Here is an 18624-nt window from a genome sequence, read left to right as displayed (position 1 = left end):
AGAAAAATGCACACACAAATTATACATCCATGCCCTGAGTGTGATTCGAACCCACGATCCCGGTTTCCGAGCTAGCGAAGACAGTGCATGCCTTAGACCGCTCGGCTACCGTGACCGGCGGAAAGGATTTTACAGAAGTTATTTCTGACAGTTTTTCTTTCCAATTTTGTATGGCATGACACTTTAACAATACGAGAGTCTCCGCGAAAGGGAATGCTATGAGTTACGTAAAGCGCAGTATTTACCACAAACTGCATACTTGCTGCTCTCATTAAGAGAGTAACGATTTCTGGAGAGAAAGGAGAGGATGGCTACACCCGTGCATGTGCTAGAAACGAAAGGCGTAGTTCAAGAACCCAGGATGTTTCTCTCAGAATCTGGGTGTGTGCAGTAGTTTAAGCACTTGGAATTGAGGTCCAGTACTTGAATAAATAACATATTGCCATGCTTTTTTTTGCGATGTTGCCCACATCGGACCGGTTCATCAGGAAGGGCTGGATCAAGTTGAAACATAAAGAGTCCAATAGAAAGTGAGCTAAGTGTAGTCAGGCTAAACACAGCTGCAGAGACGCTGGAATGCTGGTAGCACGTAGAGGCAAGCAGCTTCGCATGTCTGCAAGGCTAGTTCTGCCGCGTCGCCGTAGCCTGCGTTGCTCCTCTTTTATGAGATCTTCATTTCACTATACAGTGAAGAGTTAAACGTTATCTTCTGGGTTATGGCACCGTATATTTTGGTAGATGGTTAGTAACGTTTCGGAGGAAACTACTGCCTCCATCTTTAGGGTGCAAATGTGGTCTTGTGCCCTGCAAATTGTTACCTACGTTTTTTTTTTGTGGGTTATTGTGGTCTAGTGCTCAGAGTTCCTGGATACAGATCCAGATGTCCGCGTCCGATTCCGGCGATACCAGATTTTCTAAGAAGTACTGGGTCTAGAACGGGGTCCACTCAGCCTCGTGAGGATAATTGAGGAGCTATTTCAAAGAAATAGCGGCTTCGGTCTAGAAAACCGAAATTAACGGCCTTGGGGATTCGTTGCGCTGACCACGCAACACCCTCTATCCGCTACAGTTTGTACTATTTGCGCCGACAAGCGGCGGTCGCTCTGTCGGTATAGTTCGCTTGCGGACTAAAACCACAGAGTTTTGTTTCTGTTCGTTTCACTAGGCAGTGAAGAATTAAACGTTATCTTCAGGGTTATGGCGCCGTGTATTTTGATAAATGGTTAGTAACGTTTCGGAGGAAACTACTGCCTCCATCTTTAGGGTGCAAATGTGGTCTTGTGCCCTGCAGATTGTTACCTACGCGTTTTTTTTTGTGGGTTATTGTGGTCTAGTGCTCAGAGTTCCTGGATACAGATCCAGAGGTCCGGGTCCGATTCCGGCGATACCAGATTTTCTAAGAAGTACTGGGTCTAGAACGGGGTCCACTCAGCCTCGTGAGGATAATTGAGGAGCTATTTCAAAGAAATAGCGGCTTCGGTCTAGAAAACCGAAATTAACGGCCTTGGGGATTCGTTGCGCTGACCACGCAACACCCTCTCTCCGCTACAGTTGGTACTATTTGCGCCGACAAGCGGCGGTCGCTCTGTCGGTATAGTTCGCTTGCGGACTAAAACCACGGAGTTTTGTTTCTGTTCGTTTCACTAGGCAGTGAAGAATTAAACGTTATCTTCAGGGTTATGGCGCGGTGTATTTTGATAAATGGTTAGTAAAGTTTCGGAGGAAACTACTGCCTCCATCTTTAGAGTGCAAATGTAGTCTTGTGCCCTGCAGATTGTTACTTACGCGTTTTTATTTTTGTAGGTTATTTAACGACGCTTTCAGTATCGAGACTACATAACGTCAGATACCTGGATGGCTTATGTATTGGAAAACAGCTGGAAGGTAGCGGTAGTGACGTAACGGGGTGCAACCCCAGCATTTGCTGCAGGGACTAAGTAAAACACGATAAACCTCGATGTAGTAGGAGTTTCGGCCTAAATTCGACCCGACCACTTACTGAATGCAAATCTAAAGCGTCACCTCTAGAAGAGCCTGTTCGGTACCGAAGTTTCGGAGAACAGACTGCGTCCATCTGCTGGGTAGAATTGCAGTCTGCTACCGTTAATATGCAGCCGTTTATTCTGGTAGGTGGTTACAAACGTTTTGTAGGAGCCTGCTGTCTTTGTCATCAGGATAGAAGTGAAGTACTCTATTCTGAAGATGGAGGTAACATGTTTCTCCGAAATTTTGGCATCCACTTACAAGATTAAACTTTGTTATAGATCAAAGGAACACGATATACATATTCTTATTTAACTTCATCTTATTTCATTTAATGAAACTTTCGGTTGCTTAGATTATACAGAGCCGAATGATTCGTGAGCAATGTATTGGAAATAGGTGTGCGAAGTAGCGGTTGTGGTGTGCGAAGTAGCGGTTGTGGTATGCGAAGTAGAGGTTGTGGCATCATTTAAAATATTATTCCAGCATTTTCCTCGAAGAAATGAAAAAAGACGCAAAGAACCTAACAGGATAGACGACCTCCATGTACAAATTTCAACTCAGGTAATCCAGAATTCATTCATCATTTGCATCATTTGCTCTGTGCTTCAAGTCGCTGCTGATGACGCTGCTTCCGGCATCAGTTTTTGGTGTCTCTCTTCGTCTGATGCCTACCCTTTGACCTGTCCAGCAAGGGAGGCCCTGCCAGTAGCTACGCTACCGCTGGTATAGCTCTCAGGGTCCTTGGCATACTCAAACCCCGTCACCACGATAACGTGGAGACATCAACGAGGGGGGAAGTGTATCCAGAATATGAAGCAGGAATGCTAGTCATTCGACTGTAACGTCTGGTTAACAGTAGTTCGCAATTGGCCTGTATAGTACAGTATATGCTACTAAGTCGTATTATAATACAACTGTCCTCGGTTTAAGCCATAATTTATTTCCTAAAAGTAGACCCGTAACTTGACATTTTTTATCACCTTTGGTACTCTTTGCTTTCACTGCCCTTAATTACCATTAAAAATGCTTTATTCAATTTACTTTCATTTCAACGTTATGAATTATGTTCTTTTTACACGTAACTTAATTGCCGTTTTGTTGTCACTAAAATAAATTAAACTTATAAAATCGTATGGCATCTCAGATGATCACAGTGGCCTCAAAGTCTAAGGCACTAAATATCTCCGCTTTCCCGAACACTGGGGTTGTGGCTTCTAATCCCACTTGAGGCACTGATGTATGTCTCCGTCGACTCTGTGTTTTGTCTTATCCTGTGTAGGTAGCAGCTTCGCGGCGGGCTGATCCCCATCAAAGGAATGTTACCAACTGCCTATAAGTTTGATACTTTCAGGTTCAATCTAATTTAGAACAGGCCAGGAGGCCTAATATACCACAAGACGATGAAGTCGCATAAGTGCGCAATTGGTGTAAGTCTGGGGCTATCTGTATCAGTACCGGCATAATTAAGACAATTCCGTGACTTGTATAAGCAGCAAAACATTATCAGAGGCTTACTTCTGTTACAGACCGCCTCTGTGGTCTAGTAGTAAGCGCTCCTGGCTAGAGATCCAGATGTCCGGGTTCGATTCCCGGCGCTACCAGATTTTCTGAGAAGTTGTGGGTCTGGAACGGGGTCCACTCTTCCTCGTGATGATAATTGAGGAGCTATTTCAAGAAAATAGCGGCTCCGGTCTAGAAAACCGAGATTAATGGCTGTGTGGATTTGTTGCTCTGACCACGCGACACCCTCTATCCGCTAAAGTTGGCACTAACTTCGCCGACAAGCGGCGGTCGCTCGGTTGGTATAGTTCGCTTGCGGACTACAGGTCACGGAGTTTTTTTTTTCTTCTGGTTCACTTGCGCCAGGGTATGGCTTTCAGGAAGCAGTCCTCTTTTTATTCTGCCACTGTAACTGCGCCGAGGAATTGATCTACATGTTCTGTGGGAATATTTCGAAACCAGAAGTTGAAAACAATAAGTTACATAACTTAGCAGATATTTCCACCTGTTCCTACTCAAAGCATAGGGTGCAGAAAAAAGGAAATGTGGTCAGCTTCAAGTCTGATGTGTTCCCCGCGAAAGGAGAACTTCTAATGCGATCACTGGAAAACTACGCAGACATGGCGGCTGTTTAGTAAACAGCGATATTTACACATTCCTTCTCCTCTGAACCTTATCGCAAACCAAGGGTTTTTAATGTAGCCTAGTGTCAGGCATGAGATTTGAGATTTTCAGAGCGTGAAGATTCATGTTGTGGTCTTTTGTCTTGTCGCATCACGTGCTCTGGTGGACGAGTACCAATGTTCTGGAGAAGCATATTTCCCCAGTCTTCAAGAGTATAGAAGCAGAATGTACCTCGGAAACGTTGGCATTTACCAACCAGACTACACGATGTAAGAGCACTGTGAATTACGTCATCAGAATCTTCCGAATCGTGTTATAAATTTTAGTGTACATATTTATACGCATATTTCATTTGAACGGTTTAGAGTAATTGCAAATAATTATAATTACAAATTATTGTTTAAATATAAATTGAAAGCTGTGTGTTATTATTTTCGGTCCATTTAATTGTCGAGTCAGAAATAACGTGTCAAATTAGGATTTAGGAAGTGAAGATATGTCTAGACTGACCGTGGCCTCCGATTGGTTAATGAGTCTGCTTCAGGTTCAGGAAACTGGATAAACGAATCTTTGTACGGAGACTGGCGAATTTTCCTTTTCCACAGCCTGCAGAAAAGTATATTAAATTAGACTACGACTACTTCCTGTCATATTTTTGTTTCCGGTCTCTTATTCACAAAATATTTTAATATTTGAAGAATTCTATCTTCTGGGATGTAACTCCGGTAATCCGTTGAAAGTCAACCGAAGTTTCAGAGGAACATTTCATCTCCATCTTCAGGGTCAAAGGAAGAATTTAGCGTGAAAGCAGATGGCCTTCAACGGACTACACGACGTTGCATCCATCCTAGAAGACAGAGAACTCTTCCTAAGCACCGCTGTCAGAACCTCAAACCCTACTTTTCTATTTGGTGACATAACCTGCTCAGTTGAAATAGTGTCATTAAATAAGCTAAGGATTAAGTAAGCACACTGTGCCAGGTTGTGGCAACTGACGAACACGTCAGGTGAGATGGATGGATGTAGAACATCCGTGAAATTATAATTGTGAGGGCAGAACAGAGGAGTTCCGAAGGATCGTTGTGAGAAGCCAGTAAACTTTTATAGGTCTGGGCTATGGCACGCACAGTGTCCTGACTCCGATGAAAATTATTCTTCCGAAGTTTCATACGGGTTACTAATCATATCATCACATTGCACGTATAGTTTCGATGGAATAAATTTAATTATTTTTAAGTGATTTTATGGTTGCAGTTTATGTTTATGTAGCATATCATATCTCAAGTGCCACAACGTATATCTGAGAAGGAATCTGCATACATTTCGTAATGTGCTACAGCCAGATTATGTAGTTTAACGTTTTCAAAACTTGGAGCTGGTTAACGTAGGTTTCCGTGAATTCAGTATCAGGACCAACGAGCGTGATGAATTGCAAAAGATTTTGATACAAGTCGTCGTGATGTAATTGAGGAAAGATGCCCAAAAATTTCCTGTAGGGACTGATGAGATCACAAAATCCTGTCAGGGTAGTTGATGACCCTACCGAGATTCGACCCTAGAACCTCCGAAATACATATCTAGAGCATTAAGTGTAGACCGGCCTGTTCAGTGTTACAGTAAACATTGAGTTTAACAAATGTATACTATGGTTAACCGGTTTTCTGTTAGCAGCAGCTGACTGCTGGTTGTACATCGTGCGGTGAGAAATATATCACAATGTCACTTTCACCACTCATCAGATTGCAATAAACCAGACTGACCGCTTGCGGTTTAGTTTTATGCTATCGAAATAAACTGCAGAACTTTTCCTTTTATTGCGTGAGCTTCTTTTTACTCTATGAATTTAGCAGCGCCTCATTTGATAAATTCTTGCAATACTACCATCTTTTTTCCCCTTCTCCATAAGCATTGCTGATGTTTTGTACCCTTCCATGTCCTTACATAAGAATATTACGACGCTCTATACTTGGACATACTGTCCTAAGAAGGGCAAGTGTCTTAGAGGCAAGAGAAAGGCAATTCGACGATTTATAGAATTGACCCGTGTAATAATGATACAGTGAATGTTCGCTTGTCAGCAGCGAGATTCTTTGTGTCGTAACGTGAAGAAGTAAGCGCTTAGAATGGCGGAGCAATTATAATTAGAGAGGTAGTAATTAACAAGTAAGAGTACACAGGTTTCTGAAACATATCCTTTGAGAATTATCGTTCTTAATTCGTCTCGATGTTCGTTTTTTTTATTCCTTCTTATAAATCTTAGGTGAAGCCAGGATAGATCAGTCAGTATAACTCCGGGCTAGTGGCTGGGCAGCCGAGGAATCGGGGTTCTATTTCTGGCAGGTAAAATAATTTCTTCTTTTCTGAAGAGCGATTAAACCGGCTCTGTGGAACACACCGCCTCCTAACCAAAAGGCACTAGGGACTCTTTCGTCGGGGATAAAGCGGCTAGGGCGTGAAATTGATTTCTCCCTTCTAGCTGGTCACGGGATTAAGAATACCTGGAGTTACATCTACAACCACACCCCCGCATATGTCGTCATGACCTGATCCTTGGTAAGAAGGAACGCTGAAATACGTATCATTACATAGAGCAGTGTGTTGATAATAAAGTTAGTAAGGAATAGAGCGCTGATGAGAGTGTGGAGTGGGCTCGTGAGCCTGATCTGGCCCTACAAAATTCTCAAATCGGCCTGGGAGAGTATATTCAGATTGCAACAGATATTGTCTTAGACTTCTGTTGTATTAGAACTGCTGAATATGTTTTCAGTGAACAGTTACAAAATAAATAATTTAATTAGCCTTATGTTTAAAAGAATATTGTCGCATTTAGACCAATTTCTAGGTAACGACCGTGAAATGAGCAACTATATAACAGCCGTTGTTAAGTAACGGCTCGGAACAAGCATGTTTCCGCGGCAACAATTGCACTGCAACAGAGGAACTGCTTTTTCTATGCGATCCGTGCCGAGATATAATAAATAGGGAAGTTACTCAGTTAGTGAGGAATTAGTCAGTGATTTTGTTAGAGGACTACTGAGGCTCAGTCCTTGTGAGCTGTTACTGCTAGAAGCTCGTAACTGAGGCTGGGGACAGTTCGGGAACCCAGACTAAAGGGAGCGTCAGCCGTTGAAAGCCACTATCAGGCAACGAAAGTGTAAACGTGACTGTGGACACTAATATGTGTCTGCCCGTCTGTAGTCACTAAAATCGTGACAATATTGAGGAAAATATCACTTCTCAGAAATCGTGTGGGACTACCCTTGATCTCCTACAGGTAGACCGTACGAATGGAACATCTACAATTTGACATCAGTGAACTTGTGGCTCACAGATCGTTCCAACGCTGGTGGCATGGCACGTCAGCCATTGCTCATCTCTTGGATAGAGACGTGAGTTACTTATGTTTAGTTTAGTTGGGATCTGACATCAACACAGCAGTAATAAGCAAATGCTGCTTGTCAGTGAAGTCGAGATAGCTCAGTCAGTATAACGACGGGCTACGGGTTCGATTCCCAACAGTACAAGGTTCTTTTCTTCTCCACAGCGTCCAGACCGGGTCCGGGACCCAACCAATGAGTCTCTTTTCTTGGAGGAAAAAGTGTCAGGGACGTGAAGCTGACCACACACGTCTATCTAGCGCCGAAGTGCAGAATGGTGGAGTTATACCTCCACTCCCCTTTATGTCTTCATGACATAGTGTTAAATAAGAATAAATTTTCAGCGTTTCGGATACTGTCTCTGCCTCCATCGTCGGAGATCAGTGATTATGGAGCTCTTCACTTCCCTAAGTGTGTAGCATGTCTGATTCGGTTCACAGTATTTCTAAGACGACATAATTATAAACAAATCTATACACACATTTTGCTTACACTACGCAAATGTTCCAACAAGATTGAGAAGCTATATGAAGTGGGATCATAGTCTGAGTATCGTGAGATAAAATGCAATCAACTGATGTGTGTGTCCTTGCTTTCAGATTTGAAAGAACGCCGTTTAGAAACCTGTAGGAAGTCAAAAACTATATATTACACTGTCTTCATGCATGAATTGAATGCGCATAACTAGGAGGTCATTTTTTCTGACTCCCCGAGAGCTTATACTTCAAATTATTTGACTGGTTTTAAACTACAAATATATTTAATTTGCATTTGGAGCATCTAGGAACGGAATATTGCGATTAGGTACGAATATATAAATTAAAAATTTAGCTTGGTTTACAAATTGAAAATAATAATAGTCTTATAAAAGTATTCTCATTTTGAATTTCTTTCTCCCTTGCTCTAAGATTCTTGTGCTCTTCTCTAAGTATAATTACAATGATCAAGTCAAGGAGGATAAGGTGGACAAGGCATGTAGCACGAATCGGGGAGAGAAGGAATGCATATAGGATATTGGTGGGAAAGCCAGAAGTAAAGAGACCACTTGGAAGACCAAGGCGTAGGTGGGTGGACAATATTAAAATGGATCTTAGAGAGATAGGATGGGATGGTATGGATTAGATTGACCTGGCTCAGGATAGGGACCAGTGGAGGGCTCTTGTGAACACGGTAATGAACCTTCGTGTTCCATAAAATGCTGGGAAATTCTTGAGTATCTGCAGATTTGGCTTCTCCTCAAGAAGGGATCAGCTCCATAAATAAGTTGCTCTAAGATTAAGAAGTATTAAATTATTAATACTGAAATTATTTTCTTTCAGTACTCATTTCCACACTTTCGTCATGCGGTGCCGAATTTCCGTCGCCAGTTGTCTCATCATGAACAGAAAGAAATCTTAACAGACATCCAACAGAACCACAGGTTTCAGCAGGCACTAGTGGATCCACGGGCCCCGACCAATTCCCACCAACATCCGTTCTCGATTCTTCAGCAGCAACAGTACTCTCACCAACAAGAGCGGCATCTAATTCCACAGCAACCAACTTTAAATCCAACCCAGCAATCAGCTTATTCTACTGTACCGCAGCTGACCCGTGAACCATCTTCGTCTCTCTTCCCCCAACCACAGTCTCCAGTCGCAACTCAAGAATCTCCCATTTTGTTGTCTCTGCAACAATCTCCGCTTTCGTCACCACAGTTTTCATCACTGTTCTCCCAACAGCCACAGGTTCCATTTGCAACCCAGAACTCACCTCTTTCAACTCAGCCATCTCCGGTTTTGTTGTCACTACAGAATTCCCCCCTGTCAATACACCGGCCAACAGAGTTGTTCTCACTGGTCCCACAGACTCCGCATTCCACCCAACAGTCGCCACTTACAAGTCAACAGTCACCAGACACTTTCTCTCAACAACCGAAATCTCCAATTTCGACGCAGCAATCAACACTTACGACTCAAGAATCTGAAAATGAACGGAAAGAAGAAGTGACCACCCAACAACAAAAAACAGAGGATCAAGATACAGATACAAAAATACTAAACGAAGATACAAACACCGACTTCACCATTCAACGTTCCATCTCAGATCCTGAAGAATTACAGAAAGTGCAGCGTCTGGAACTGCAGCGGGAACAAGAACGGAAAGAGAGACTGAAGAAATTTCAAGAAGAACAATTGAAACTGATTCAGGAGCAAAGTGAGAGGCGACTTAAAGAAAGGCAAGAGGAAGATAAGAGGGACGAAGAGAGGAGATTAAAACTACAAGAGCAGCTCAGAAAAATCCAAGAAGAAAAAGAGAAACGGAGAAAACAACAAGAAGAGGAACAACTCAGATTAATGCAAGAAAGGAAGGAAAGGCTGCTAAAACTACAACAGGAGGTGAAACTAAGATTAATTCAAGAAAAAGAAAGGCAAAAGAAGGAAGAAGAGGAGGAGCAACTGAGGACAATTGAAGAACAGAAAGATAAGGAAGAGAAGCAACAGCAGGAACCGTCACTATCCTCAGTAATTTACGCTCAGCCAACACCAGCAACAAAACAAACACTCCAAGAAATTGTACTGCAGCCAAGCCAGAATGAGCAGCGGCCTCGACAAAGAGCCAGAATCGTCGAGGAGTCAGACCCAAGTGTTGCATCGGAGCAACTGTTCTTGCAAAACGAAAGACAGAAACTTTATTATCAACTGAAAGAAGCCCAACAGCAGCAGGAAAGGAAACAACAGGCAAGTGACCAGAAACAGCAAATTCAAGAACCTCTGCAAGGAACAATAAACAACAAGAGGCCTGCAAATCAAGTTACACAGCCCAGACCTGACCAGCGTAGTGCTCATCAGTCTAAACTGAGTGAACTGGAAAAGCAGCTGCATCAGAAACAACTCCAGGATCAACTCCAGAAGCAATTTCAGCTCCAGTTACTACAAAGGCAAGACCTTTTGCGTCAGTTGAAACTGGCGGTTTCAAAAGCAGCTACCCCTACAAATGAAGACCAGATCGCTCCAGGCCCCATAGCCGTTTCAGGAGGAAACACATCCGCTCAATTGTTTCTCGCGAACGGACAGAAGATACAAGTAGTGCAGAGTCCCAGACAAGGCCGTCCGCTAACGGATACTGTGCCTGGTAACGAATCTCCTCCAACGGCTTCAGTATCAACTACAACGCAGAGACCTCCAAGGGCTTTATTTGAGGAGCTCACAAAGGGGGTATTACCGCCAGGTGCTGACTTCGAAGTAATCCGACATAAACAGGATGGAGCACTTGAAGATGTTGGAAAGCAGTTGCCACAGAATCTACCCCAGAAGAAGGTTACATTTGTGTTTCTAGAGGAACAAGAGGATGGGTCATATAAAGTGAAAGGCGTTCGAGGTAGCCATATGGGACAGCCTGAAGGAGATCAAACGCCTGCTAGTGACATAGAGTCAATCATAAAGAAACTTCAGGAAGGTGATCTGAAGCTACCAGCACCATCCAACATTCCAGTCGCACAGCAAAGCACAGTGCCTCAGTTACCATCAAGTATATCATCACCAAAGGTTTCTGAAAATTTCATTACTCAGTCCACCGTGAATCCAATTCCTACTACTTCTAAACCCAACAGTATTATTAAAACGGTTTCCTCAAATTTTAATATCCAATCACGTCCAACTACGGCAAAACCTAACAGTATTATAAAAACTGTTTCATCGAACTTCAATATCCAGCATCACCGAGGAATGGATTTCCTTCAGTCAGTGACATTACCACCTCTTTATGACGTTGATTCAACGGTGAATAGTAAAGCAAACAAGCAAACCATTCAAACCGATTTCTCGACTACGCAATTGAACAGTCCTTACTCCGTGGACGCTCATCCGACAGGACAGAATGCAGCAGCCCCGGTATATCCGCAGACTGTTGCTTCCCCACACCCACAACAAGGTCCAGGTTCCATAAATCCTTATACGAAGATAAACCAACAACCAAGCATTTATTCATCAAACGTCGATGATAATACGCCTCAATATAAAAAGAAAAATAGCCCTGTAACCACTTATCCTACAATTACCCAATTTTCACCGACGGTTGCAGCTACGGCTTACTTCCCACAAAATGAATATTCCCCATCAATAGTTCCGCAATATACAACGTTGGCTCCCAAGAAAAAGTTACTGTCGAAGGAACCATTCCTGCCCACAGATCCATCATTTGTGAATCCATCCCAGTCTTACGCGTCATTCTTTGCATCAGGAAATATCCCGAAACAAACATTTCAGGGTCAGGAGACATCGACTCCTGGAATAATTTACGCCAATCCAACCACACAAGTGCCACTTCTAACAACAAACACGTCAGTACAGCAAGTTGTTTCTAAACAAAAGCAGCGTGACTTCCATCAGAATATTGACGCCCCGTCTTTGAAAACACGAACAAGGGTAGCAGCGCCATCTTCCCAGAATATTCTGAAGGAATCTGAAAGACTTGTACCACTAGAAGAAGATGGGTCAGTTGAGTACCAGACAACGGTGGGAGAAGTTCCGCTGTCGCTGGCTGACGTTCTCAAGAAAGAGGGTCTCTATGCCATGGCCAGGTTCCTCCGGGAGTCTGGACTAAACAACATGCTTAACGACACTGGTGAGCAGTTTCATAATCAGGAGTTCTGGCTTGTATTAACGATAGAACTTTAAGCGAAACATAACTACTAACATCTGAGAGCTAAAACAATATTACATTTTGAAAGTAAAGCCAGTGATTGTCAAAATTTCTCTTTCAGTGTTCCTTTGTAAGCAGTGATTCTATTAAAATACGAGAGTATTTTTTTCAAACAAAAAATAATAAATACCAGATTAGCTGTACCTGCATATCTTGTTGATAGAATGGATTTTTTAAGCATGCGGTAGCGTAGTTGCTTGAGGCACTATGCTACAAGCCGGAAGGTCGCGGGTTCGATTCCTGATGAGATCATTGGATTTTTCAATTGACCTAATCCTTGCAGCAGCACTATGTCTCTGGGGTCGACTCAGCTTCTAACAGAAATAAGTACCACGAATCTTCCTGGGGGTAAAGGGCGGCCGGCGTGTAAGGCCGACAACCTCACCGCCATCTGTGAGCCAATTGTCTAGAAACTGTGGGATTCTCGAGTCTCATGACCCGATGGGTCTTCACGGTCTGTTACAGGAATAGCTTTAACTTTTAGAATGGACTTTTACTATACATGCAAAATATTACAAGTTAAAAAATAGAATACAAATTGTTTTACAAAATAATTTTTGAGGAACTGGAGCGTACAACAAATCTTTGTTGAATGTTTTACCAACTGAAAATATGAAACAACTAAATTTTGTCAAAATAATACAAGACATTTCAAGGATTCGGGTTCTTGAGGGATATGAACATGAAAATATAAGCTATTGTATATCTGCTTTGACAACGTTATTTTTCAAATTCATACAAGAGAAAAAAAAACTTTATTATTTTCGATTTTGCAGGTCCATACACCGTGTTTGCCCCGACAGACAAGGCGTTCCGTGCGTTGCTTGTGCAACTCGGGGGCCCCGAGAAAGCGGAAGAGAAATTTAAGGAGAACCCTCGACTCTTGAGCGGGGTAAGTTGTAGTTCGTTGTCAATGAACAGGGTTGTCCTCGGATCCAACAGCAACGATGTCCCACTCAATGATATTTTAAATTCCCCCCATGGTTGTAGTGGTAGGCTCCTGAAACTGGCATAACGATTGTGATGGTTATGCTCCTACTACTGCTATCACCACCACAACTACTACCACTACTACTGCTACTACCATCGCCAATATTACTGTAGGCACTGTTATTAATAATAAAGAGACGGGATAGCGCAGTGGGTATAGGGACTGGCTACGGGCTGGGGGACCAAGGGGTCGGAGTTCGAATCCTGGTTGGAGGAAGAATTTTCACTTCTACATATCGTACAAACCGTCTCTGGGGCCCACCCAGCCTCCTAACTAATGGGTTCCTGAGGTAAAGCGGCCGGAGCGCCAAACTGACCACTCACCTGCAGCTACTGCCGAGATCAAGAAAACGTCGCCCTATACCTCCACTTCCCCATTCGCCTTCATGGCGTAGTGCTTAAGCACAGAGACAATTCCACATTTTTTTACTGTTACTACTACTACTACTACTACTACTACGACCCCACGACTACGTCTGTTACTACCACTATCATTAACACTGCTGATGATACTGACGGTGGTGATGACAATTGTATCGGAGAGTTAGGACTCTTCTCCTTCCATAATAACTAGGCTACGGGCTGGATGTCCGTGGACTGGGGGCAGGAAATTCTCCTCCACAACATCCAGACGAAATGTCACGTATATCTGGGGTAGAGCGGCCGAGGCCTGAAGCTGACCACTAATCTCCAGTTAGTGCCTCCACTCCCGACACGTCTCCATACAATTAAGTTCGGGGACAACTTCAACTTTGGTTTAGCAAGAGCAGTGTTATTACTATTTTCTCTTTTGCAACAGTGACCTCAGATTGACCTCTCGTGCCACTCCTTGACGTTACATGAATAGGGAGCACTGCTGGCATGAAGAATGCCTTTGGCAGGGGAAATCGAGGTCCTCGGTGAAAGACCTGCCGGAGTGCCACTTCACCCTATATAAATCCCACATATATTGTCCAGGGATTGAACCCGAGAAGCCAGCTGCTGACTACCTGAGCTTAGGCACGGCTGACATTAGCATTAATTACTATAACAAACTGAAACATCAGGAAGATGCTGATAATATGCAGGGTCCCAAAGACTATACGGATATGTATGTATCACGAAAGATCTTCTAAAATAAATATTCATAGTACAGCGATAGCTGATCACTGTGACCGCGCCGTCTAAGGCCTGAAATGTCTTCGTCCGCTCGAACACTGGGATCGTGGGTTCGAATCCCTCTCAAAGCATGACCCTCTGCCTTTATTCTATATTTGTGTTGACCTGTGTAGGTAGCGATAGATAGATAGTGGGCTTATGTACAATTTTTTTTTCCTTGGCACTACAGCCCCAGTGGGCCTAGGCCTACCTCCATGAACTTCTCCGTTCACTTCGGTTTTTCTAGATCTTACACATTCGGTAGGGCTCCTTGGGCGGGTGATCAGCTCGTCGCAAGGCCTCTACCTGTACACAAACACAGAAAAACGCACACACTCAAACTAAACATTCATCCCTGAGTGGGATTCGGACCCACGATCCCGGTTTCCAAGCGAGCGAAGACAATACATGCCTTAGACCGCTCGGCTACCGTGACCGGCTTATGTACAATTACTAAATACTTTTAGTTAGTATACCTTTGCAGGGAATTCTTTTATTTCTAACTTCTCTCCTGTTTAAACCAGTGAGACTGGGCCTGTTTGCTTTCATGCCGAATTCTCCGTCTTTTTCTCTTCACTCTGAATTTCAATGAATGAATGTCCACTCTTACCGCGCAATTCTTTGTTCATATCTGAAAAAGTAAAGTCGTTTACTAGAGCGTAACATTTTTTCTCCTTAACCTAAGTGCAACTTATCTTTCGTTTAACCGGTAATCAATGAAATTACGGAAATAGGTTCTAGGTTTTCAGTGATGCTTTTTTATTCGCGCAAAAAGATCATTGCCGTTATATTAAAAACTAGATTCCACGCAAGATTTAATTAAGAACAATGGGCACGTTTCATATCATACAAAACGAATTTTGATAATATCTAACAGTTTTCATGCCTAATAATATAGACTCTTGACGTCCTTTGTTGATAAGTGGAGCCTGAATTTCGGTAAGTGATTTCTGGGTCTCACAGAATGTTGCTACGGCACGAATGTACCAGAATAAACGATCTCCTCGGAAACAGTTCAAATAATTTTAAATTATTGCTTTATGTTGTGTTTTGTCGCGTGATCTGCTAGATATTTGCCTATGTTTAAGCGTAACGTGCTTGGCCGCGCCATAGCTCAAGCGGTTAGTCGCTGGCTTCCCACCGCGGCGGCCCGGGTTCGATTCCGGGTCTGGTCAAGTGGGATTTGTGGTGGACAAAGTGGCGCTGGGGTAGGTTTTCTCCGAGTACTTCGGTTTCCCCTGCCAATCTTCATTCCACCAATTGCTCCACGATCACCCTCACCTATCATCTGGGGCTGGTACAATAGGCCAGAAGTGGCCACAGTACAAGGGACTTAGTCCCACCCCACTAGCAATAAAAACGTGCTGCTTCCATCTTCAGGGTAGAATATTTGTTAAATATATGCCAGACTACACGGCGTCACATCTCAGATGACAGTAATAGAACCTCAAATCTACAAATAATTTTGATAACATTTCAATGATTTTATAGACGATAAAGTCCTAAATAACGCTGCAATTAAAGCCTTGATGTTACCACATTTTAGAACATGTCTTGAGGAGGGCATAAGAACTGGTGCTCGTGTCATTTCTTTGAGTATCGCAATGAAGACTCTGAATTCCTTCTACAAGAAGTAACAGTGTCAATTTTAGCCGTTTCATTCAATGTAATGGGCTTTGGGCAGGCAGATAAATTTGCTTGTCTGTTCGCCGAAATTAGGTACGTGAGCTTCTGAGTGACAGAAAAACACTGATCTCATTTACAAACTCGTTTTTCACGAGAGCGCTGTCCTCAGTGCTAGAACAAGTCCTTGTTAAGACCCGTCGCCTCCAACCATGCAGAACCAAACCTTCCCGTTCTACGTCCGTCCAAACCTGAACATCGGAAAAGTGCGTGCTGCACACAACCTTACTCGAGGGGCCCATAATACTTGAGTCGTCTCAGTGTACAGCGACCACTAACCAGTCTTGTTATCAGTCTACACTCTTTCCCTGCCGAGGTCAGTAGACTTGCAGATCTTCCGAAAGCCCTTCAGTCAAGTGCTTGTACTGTCTCACACGTGACGTAGCAGTCCAGTACTCCTGAGCTTGCCAACACATTGTGAGACTGAAATTCATGAACTGTCTGTCGGACAGTACAAAAGAATGTAGTCATTTTATTGAGTGGAAGGAAGTGTATTGTGTTGTATTGTGGCGTGGGGTGAGGTGAGGTTAGATTGAATTCATTTGGTACGCAAGCCACTAACGGGCCTATTGTATCAGCATCGGATGATGGATGATATGGAGCAATCAGTGGAATGAAAATTGGGGGGGGGGGACCGGAGTACTCGAAGAAAACCTGCCCCAGAACCACTCGTCCATCTCAAATCCCACATGACCTGACCTGGGCACAGAACCCAGGCTGCCGCTGTAGGAAGGCGGTGACTAAGAAGGAAGGTTATAAAAGAGAAACAGAATTAACAATTTCACATCAATTTATAATATAAATATATAAGATTTTAAAATTGAGCTACAGCCTTGGCAGATTACATTTCCCACCTGTTTAACATATTATGTATTGTAATGTACGTTCTACAAGCTTCGTTAACTGACCTCTGTGACGTTTACACATTCATTCAAAGGGCAAATGAAAGCAATTAAATTGTCATACCTCCATACTCAGTTTGCACTTCTATGGAGAATTCGAGGACTCATTTAACTTCCTCACGATGAGAATTTCTGTACCTCAATTCCATTTGTTTTTTTTTCTTGGGCATAGATGCGTGGTCATCTTCTCTGAGGTATGAATTTGGTCATCGCAGACTTGTTACTTAAAGCAGGACGCAGTGAAAGTACTGCGCAGGGTCACGCAGGTAACCCAGTCAAATGCTCATGTATAATTATGAATTGCTGTACTCGTTTTCCTGGTATGAAATCTGATGACCTAAAAGTGAAGGATTGTATTACAGAAATTCTCAAATATAATTTGGCACAGTTAAACGCACATGTCTATAACAGCTCTTATAATCATCTACACATTTAATTTGTATGCAATCTTTAAAATTGTTTTTCGGTAAAGCGACCTTTCATGAGGAATACATACAAAATTTTAGATCGAAAACTTGAAGAAACAAATTGGGAGACATAGATGTAGATGGGCTATATCCTAAATGAATAGGACTGGATCCATCTGGTTCAGGACAGGATCCAGTGACGAGACCTTGTGAACACGGTAATCAAACTTTGGGACCCATAAATTGGGGGAAATATCTTGACTAACCAAGCAACTGGTAGCTTCTCAAGAATGCCGTAGCTCCAAGGAGTTAATTTTGTGAACCTGTCGGAGGGGGGAAAGAAAATGCGCTTACCTTTTGAAGACTGCAAGTCATTTGAAAGGAATAGTTAGTTATTCGATTGTTTCACAGAACTGTACCAAATGTTGAGGTTAATGGTGCCAGATGATATACATAATAGTGATTATGATGGGAAGAGGCGTGGAAGAACGCGGGCTTTGCTGACTACAGAGCACTATCCCGGCATTAGCAGGAGGAACTGCGGAAAACAATGTTGAACCTCAGTGAGTGTAGCCGGTACTCAGACAGGATTAGAACCCGATACTTCCGGAATAAAGACTCATGTGTTACGACAGTATTACCCGTATCGGATGAGAAGTATAGTTCTTATTGAATCAAGTGCCTGTCTTTGCTGGAAAATTGACGTATCTCTTTTTCGCATTCTTGAGCACAATGTCGCACCGGTACGACCATGACAATTCCCCTCAGTTTTCATTCTTATTGTTCTGCAAATAAATGTTTGACATCTTTCTCTGCAGTTGCTGCTGCATCATGTAATCCCTGGTGCCTTCGAGTTGTCGTCCCTGCAGGACGAGATGACCGGAGTGAGTCTGGCGGGCACCCAGCTCCGGGTAAACACATACACCACTCAGGATGTTGAGTGGAACGACGTCAAGGTCAGACCCTATTATATTCTTTTGCAGGGTTCCAAGAAACGTCTACCGAACTTCAGGAGGTCATTAATTGCATTATTCTGAGTGACAGATATTGTGCCAACAACCGTCCGGTTCTCAGTCATTAATGTAGGTGTTGAAGAAGTTCAGAAAACGCAAAGAAAGCCACCGATTAAAATAAATGGAGATAAAAGGTCAAGGTTGATATGCATGGGCTAGGTAAAATATGATTTACACGTTTATTTTTGTCTACTTAAAATTATGTAATTCTTTTTTATATCCTGTGGTGGGTGAGACTGGGTCCACTTGGTAATTCATCCACTATTTGGCCTATCGTACCAGCTCCAGGTGATAGATGATGATGATGATGAGTGTGGAGCAG

The 18624-nt window shown here is 43.0% G+C and overlaps 1 protein-coding gene across 3 annotated transcripts in view; it reads left to right on the top strand.

Annotated features, from left to right (window-relative positions):
- Positions 1-18624, top strand: part of LOC111872525 (mediator of RNA polymerase II transcription subunit 15) — an 89434-nt gene that overhangs the window by 54184 nt on the left and 16626 nt on the right. For all 3 annotated transcript variants that reach the window (XM_023866541.2, XM_023866550.2, XM_023866534.2), the window contains exons 3-5: positions 8807-12092; positions 12947-13062; positions 18108-18245. In XM_023866541.2, the coding sequence (XP_023722309.1) occupies positions 8807-12092; positions 12947-13062; positions 18108-18245 (3540 nt within the window). The remainder of the gene's footprint in view (positions 1-8806; positions 12093-12946; positions 13063-18107; positions 18246-18624) is intronic.

Source organism: Cryptotermes secundus, unplaced genomic scaffold, assembly GCF_002891405.2.
Source record: "Cryptotermes secundus unplaced genomic scaffold, Csec_1.0 scaffold962, whole genome shotgun sequence".
NCBI lineage: Eukaryota > Metazoa > Arthropoda > Insecta > Blattodea > Kalotermitidae > Cryptotermes > Cryptotermes secundus.
This window is presented reverse-complemented; position numbering and strand designations above follow the sequence as displayed.